This window comes from Primulina tabacum, chromosome 4, assembly GCF_025594145.1.
Source record: "Primulina tabacum isolate GXHZ01 chromosome 4, ASM2559414v2, whole genome shotgun sequence".
NCBI classification, from domain to species: domain Eukaryota; kingdom Viridiplantae; phylum Streptophyta; class Magnoliopsida; order Lamiales; family Gesneriaceae; genus Primulina; species Primulina tabacum.
In genome coordinates, this window is record NC_134553.1 from 45,013,807 (window position 1) to 45,020,836 (window position 7,030).

General features: G+C 47.6%; 1 protein-coding gene across 1 annotated transcript; it reads right to left on the reverse strand.

Moving 5' to 3' along the window:
* Nucleotides 1-2,015: 2,015 nt before the first annotated feature.
* Nucleotides 2,016-6,297, reverse strand: LOC142542043 (uncharacterized). The gene is made up of 7 exons (XM_075648492.1): nucleotides 5,668-6,297; nucleotides 5,146-5,571; nucleotides 4,831-5,025; nucleotides 3,606-4,575; nucleotides 3,130-3,535; nucleotides 2,618-2,877; nucleotides 2,016-2,368 (listed from the first exon to the last, which is right to left on the reverse strand). Exons 1-7 carry the CDS (start codon nucleotides 6,295-6,297, stop codon nucleotides 2,016-2,018), a joined length of 3,240 nt encoding a protein of 1,079 aa, XP_075504607.1.
* Between the last annotated feature and the right edge of the window lie 733 nt (nucleotides 6,298-7,030).

The window sequence follows — 7,030 nt, forward strand, 5'->3', positions numbered from 1 at the left end:
CCTGTCACTCCTCTATGCAGATAACTTTGAGATACAAGCAGCTTTTGCTAAAAGGCGTGCAGCTGAGAAGGCAGCCCGAGAGAAGGAAATGGCGGCTCGTCGGGCAGCTGCGGAAGAAAAGAAACAACAGGATGCAGAAGCGGCAGCCTTGAGAGCTGAGGTGTCCCGGGAAGAACCTCCCCAGGACGGCGCTTCCCGGGCGATGACTGAGAACTCGGAGGAATCTGAAGATCTCATTCCCATCAGTCAGAGAAAACGAAAAGCTACTGCAGAACCCGAGCTTGTTATTCTCGAAGACCCTCCCGAGGGTGACCAAGGCGCCTTCCGATCTGCTCCACCTCCTCCTCTCCCCCCCCCCCCCCCCCCCCCCCCCCCCCCCCCCCCCCCCCCCCAGTCCAATGAAGAACCTTGCCAAGAGCTCCCTCCAACCGACCAGCTTTCTCTGGCTAACATCTTCTTCGAGGGAGCTTCCGCCGTTGGTGTTAAACGCTTCAAGAAGGTGCTCAGCCCTTCTGAGATAGCTATCCTGAAAAGCACTCCTTCTAGTGTGAGGTTTTTGGAGGGGTCCAACCGTCTTTTGTCTGTAAGCTTTATTCTTTTATTTCTTTTCCCTCTCTCTCCCTCCCCCCTTTTTCTTTTTTAAGGTTCCTTCTTGTCCAGGCTGCCCAGATGCTAGTTTCGGCCTTTGAAGAGGTGGCAGCGGTGACAACCAAGAAGGGTAAGCAAGCCCGGGCGGCTCAGGATATCCATGACCATCTTCAAGGAGAGATGGCCCGGGCTTAGAAGCTTCACAAGGAGACAACTGCCAGTCTCCAAGCTTCCTTGGAAGCAGCTAATCAAGAGCTGGCCGCGGCTCAACTTTCTCGTGATGAGAGCATATCCCGGGAGGAGGCGTCTCAGAGGCAAACTGCGTTCCTGGAATCTCGGATTAGCTATCTCGAGGATGAGGCCAGTGCCCAGCAACATCGAGCCGAAATTGCTGAGGATAAGCTTAGACTTCTTCAGCTGACCCATGAAGAATGGAGGACTATTTTCCTTCAATCGGCGGAATTCCAAGCAGCTGTTGAAGATAGGGCATACAAATACTTTACGATTGGCTTTGAGAAATGCCAGTAGCAATTTGAGGAGATAGGTCTGATTCCAACAGATAAGGAGGGCTTTCTCGATATTGATAAGGCCATTGCTTCCCTTCCCCAAGATGATGCTATCGAGAAAGAGACTGAGAAGACTCCCGGGGAATCCGGAGAACCATCAGGGCAGCAGACTTTAGAATAGGCTTGTAATTTATTCTGTATTTTTTCCTTTGTATTTCTTGCCTTTGAACTTTTTTAAGGAAATGTTGATTTTTTTCCATCGCTGTGCCTTTTTCCATATGGTTTTTGACAATTTTTCCGCAACCCGGATAATGCAATAACTTATGAATATTTCTTAATAGGAGAAAACGGTAATTTCAATCAAATACCCGGGGTCCCGGTCCATACGTTAAATAAGTAGCTTAACTAATACTCCAAATGTAGAGATTTAAACCTGAACTCAAAAGGAGTATTTCTTGGATTCCACAAACCAGGGTGTAGTGCCCTGAGCTTTTAAGAAACGAGGTTCGGAGCCTTGGGCCGGGGATCATGTCCCGGGACTTGGGAATGGTCGAGGTGTGGTGCCCCGAGCCAGGGTGTAGTGCCCTGGACTTTTTAAGAACCAAGGTACGGAGCCTTGGGCCGGGGATCATGTCCCGGGACTTGGGAATGGTCGAGGTGTGGTGCCCCGAGCCAGGGTGTAGTGCCCTGGGCTTTTTAAGAACCAAGGTACGGAGCCTTGGGCCGGGGATCATGTCCCGAGACTTGGGAATGGTCGAGGTGTGGTGTCCCGAGCCAGGGTGTAGTGTCCTGGGCTTTTTAAGAACTGGGCCATAGCAGCTCCCGAGATATAATAACAAACACAATACTCTGAGAAAATATATTTTTTATTGATTTCTTCCATCAAACAATTACATCTATTATGCATAGCACTTCTTTAAGTTAAACACATTTCAAGGCCTTTTGAGGGGACGTCCCTAGCGCATCTTCTAAATAAAAGAATCCCGAGTTGACTTTCCGAGTGATTTTATAAGGTCCTTCCCATCGGGCTTCCAGCTTCCCAACTTCCCCAGCAGGGTTGACTTTTTTCATGAATAAATCCCCAACTTGGAAGTCTCGGACGCAGACCTTCTTGTTATATGATGTCATCACCCGACTTCTGTATGCCTCCATTCGAATAAATGCCTTGTTCCTTTTTTCTTCTATTAAGTCTAATTCCATGGCCCTGCTCTGGTCATTGTCCTCCTGGTAAGATTCTACCCGGGAAGAAGTCTGCCCGATCTCTACTGGAAGAACTGCTTCAGAACCATATACCAAACTGAAGGGAGTTTCTTGAGTAGGTGCCCGGGGAGTAGTTCTGTAAGCCCATATAACACTAGGTAACTCCTCCACCTAATTCTTTCCTTTACCTTGAAGTCTTGCTTTTAATGCTTGCACAATGATTCTATTGACAACTTCTGTTTGACCATTGGCTTGAGGATATGCAACAGAGGTAAAAGATTGAGTGATTTTCATTTCCTGGCACCATGACGTAATTCCTTTACCTTGAAATTGTCTTCCATTGTCCGAGATTATTCTCCTGGGCACACCGAACCGGCACACAATGTTCTTCCACAAGAATTTCAATACTTCCTGCTCGGTGATTTTTGCTAAAGGCTCAGCTTCAACCCACTTGGAAAAGTAGTCAACATCTACTAGTAAGAATTTTTTCTGAGCCCGGGCAACCGGAAAAGGACCCACAATATCCATGCCCCATTGATCAAAAGGGCAGGATGCCCAAATAGGCTTCATGAGAGTGGCGGGGCTGTAGGTGAAATTCGAATGATGCTGACAGCCCTCACAAATCTGGACCAAACGAGCAGAATCTTGTTTTAAGGTGGGCCACCAGAATCCAGCAAGCATTGTTTTTCGAGTTAAAGACATTCCTCCGAGGTGCTCGGCACAACACCCCTCATGAATCTCTCGGAGAACATAATCCACCTCTTTTTCATTTAAACACTTCAAAAGCGGTCATTGGAATGATCTTCTGTACAAAATTTTATTTAAGAGAACAAACCTGGGAGCTTGTCTTTTGATCTTCTGAGCTCGGGCTTTATCCTCAGGGAGCTCATGGTTCGTAATGTACGCGATCAGCGGTGTCATCCATGAATCTTCAGGCAGGAGTGATGCTTCTTCCTCAGTAGAGAGAACCAGCCGAGTAATATGCAGCACCTCCCGGGTATTAACTTCTGATAAAGAAGCGGCCATTTTGGCCAAAGCGTCTGCCTCACTGTTTTCTTCCCGGGGTATTTTTTCAATAATCCAATCCATGAAGCTTTCTGCTTGGGCTCGAATGAGCTGTAAATATTTAAGCATCCTGTCATCCTTAGCCTCATAAATGCCCTTTATTTGTTGAGTGATGAGCTGTGAATCAGAATATAGAATAATCCGAGAAGCTCCAACTTCCCTGGCAGCTCGAATACCTGCAAGAACAGCCTCATACTCAACTTCATTGTTGGTTATCCGGGAATCAATTCTTAATGCTAATTTGACCTTTTTCTCCCAGGGGAGACACTAACACCACCCCCACTCCGCACCCCACCAGGCTAGATGCCCCATCCACTGATACTTTCCATACCTCCTCCTCGCTAGGCTGGATCATTTCAGATAAGAAATCTGACAAAGCCTGCGCTTTAATGGCCACTCGGGGCTTGTACTCGATGTCAAATTCACCCAACTCTACTGTCCATTTTATCATCCGCCCGGATACTTCAGAGTGAGTCATGATCCTACCCAGAGGACTATTGGTAAGAACAATAACCTGATGTGACAGAAAGTGAGGTCTTAGCTTCCGGGCGGTCATGACCAGGGCCAAAGCAATTTTCTCCACTTCGCTATACCGGAGCTCGGGCCCCCTCAGAGCATGGCTGACATAATAGACAGGTTTTTGATCAGTTCCTTCCTCTTTTATTAGAACAGAGCTGACAGCATACTCTATAGTGGATAGGTAGACATATAATTTTTCTCCAGGTTCTGGTTTCACCAACATCGGGAGCCCGGCAAGATGAATTTTCAAGTCCTGGAAGACCTGTTCACATTTCTCATCCCATCCGAATTGCTGGGCCTTCCTTAAGACTTGAAAAAAAGGATAACTCTGGTGTGCTGATCGGGAAATAAATCTGGAAAGGGAAGCAATTCTCCCAGTTATCTTTTGTACCTCCTTGACAGATCGGGGAGATGGCATACTTAGCACAGATTTGACTTTCTCTTGATTCACCTCGATCCCTCGGTCTGTCACAATGAATCCCAAGAATTTGCCACTCTTCACGCCAAAAATACACTTGGCAGGATTAAGCTTGATTCCATAATGCATGAGAGTCGCAAAAGTTTCTTCTAGATCAATAATAAAGCTGGCACTCTCCCGAGATTTGGATAGAATATCATCCACATAGACTTCCACATTCCGTCCCAGCTGCTTCTCAAAGACTTTATCCATCAGACGCTGGTAAGTAGCCCCTGCATTCTTCAACCCGAAAGGCATTACAATATAACAAAATGTACCTCCCGAGGTGATGAAGCTGGCTTTGTCTTGATCCTTTTTAGCCAGGGGGATTTGATGGTACCCCTGGTATGCGTCCATGAAACTTAGCAGTTCATAGCCCGAGGTGGAATCCACCAGCTGATCAATCCTGGGCAGAGGATAATGATCTTTGGGGCACTCCTTGTTGAGATCGCGGAAGTCTACACACATGCGCCACCTCCCGGTAGATTTGGGTACCAAGACCACATTCGAAAGCCATGTGGGGAATTGAATTTCCCGAATGTGGCCAGCTTTCAGAAGCTCCTTAATTTGCGCATCAATCACTTTGTCCTTTTCAGAGCCAAAGTGCCTCTTTTTTTGTTTTACTGGGTGAGATCCCGGGAGGATGTTCAATTGATGTTCTGCTATCAAGGGAGAAATCCCTGTCAACTCCTGTTGGGACCAAGCAAACACACGAATATTAGTTTTTAAACAATGAATCAGACTGACCCGAGTGGATATACTGAGATCTCGGGCCACCCGGATTTGCTGGCCTGGTCCGATTTCTATTACTTCTTGTTCTTCTTCTGCCACAAAATGCACCTCTCCTCCCCCCATCGTTCTTTCCCCGTTTACCCTTGCCTTCTTCCCTTCCTTCCTTGTTCTACTCTGATCAGCCCGGGCTGCCTCCACATAGCATTTCCGAGAGGATGGTTGATCTCCTCGGACTTCTCCCACCCGAGCTCCTACTGGAAATTTTATCTTTTGGTGGTATGTGGATGCTACGGCTCTCAATTCGTTCATAGCCGGTCTCCCCAAAATGATATTATATGATGATGGGGAATCCACTACGGTGAATGAAGTCATCATCGTCCTCTTAAGATCCTGAGAACCCAAGGTTAATGGCAACATGATCTCCCCTTCCGGGTAAACCATATGGCCAGCAAAACCAAAGAGGGCAGTCTCTACAGCCTCTAGGTGGTAGCCCTGCAAATCCATCTGTACAAAGGCATCTTTAAAAATTACATTTACAGAGCTGCCTGAGTCCAGAAAGACCCGTAGAATATCATAATTCGCCACTCGGGCTTGGATCACCAAGGCGTCGTTGTGGGGCAGATTCACCCCTCTCAAATCTTCCGGGCCAAAACTAATGATCGCCTCATTCCTTCTTGCTCCCTCTATCTCCAAACATTCCCTCCTGCTTCTCCCCTTCCTTGCCCGGTTAGAGTCTCCATCAGTAGAGCCTCCTAATATCATTTTGATCATTCCTGTGGCAGGAGGCGAATTCTTTTTTCTCTCGGGCTCAGGCTCCCTTCTTCTACTGGGCTCAATCCTCGGGATATTCCTCACACTTCTTCCTCGGGCGCTGGATCCTGGTGGCCGAGATGTCCAAGGTGGCACTCTCGGCCTCTGGCTATTGTTACTGGGTCCCGGGATGGAGGGTGAGACATAATTCCCCTTTAGTGCCTTGCAGTTTTCAGTGTTATGGTGGCATACTTTGTGAAAAGAGCAAAATCCACTCTTTTCTGGCCGGGATAACTGATGATCCGGGGCCAAATCTCTGCTGCACTCCTGCACTTCCCTCTCCCGAGCAATTTTCAGAGGCACATGGTGAGAAAAATGCCCTGTATTGCCTCTTTTCTGTCCCCTCTCCTCGGGCTTAGACATCCGGTCTCCTTTTTCCTTTCTCACAGCCTCCCTCTTCTGTTTCTGGGCCTCCTCCATATTGATATATTTTTCTGCTCGCGACAATAGATCCTCAAAATCTCCCGGCACCTTCTTAGTCAGTGACTTGAAGAACTCACCCTCTTTCAAACCCTGGGTGAATGCAGTAGTCTATGTTTCAGTGGCGCAAGTAGGGACGTCTAGGGCCACTCTGTTGAATCTTCTGATATAGGCCCTTAAACTCTCTTCTGGGTTCTGCTTAACTTCAAAAAGACTAAAAGCAGTCTTTTTGTACTTTTTACTGCTGCTAAAATGGTGTAAAAACACCTTCTGGAAGTCTCCAAAGGAACTGATACTTTGGGAAGTCAAGCCTTCGAACCACCTCTGAGCTGAATCCACCAGTGTTGTTAGGAGCACTTTGCACTTGATTCTATCAGTGTAACAGTGCAATATGGCCATATTTTCAAACCTGGCCAGGTGTTCCTCCGGGTCTGCATTGCCATCATAGTCTTTCACCTTCGCAGATTTGAAATTTCCAGGAAGAGGCTCCCGGACGATGATATCAGAAAATGGGCATCCTCTCGGGATTGCCCGGGCAACGCTCCGTCTTTCCAACTGTCCTTCCAAGACCTTCATCTTCTGCCTTAATTCCAACAATTCCTCTGCCACGGTAGGAGATTTGGACCCAGCGCTGGATCCCTCGTCTTCTCCTACCATCTCGTTATCCCTCCTTCCCTTGCCCCTGCTCCTGCTCCTGCTCAAATCCCTGATCACGTCCCTGTTTATCGCCGGG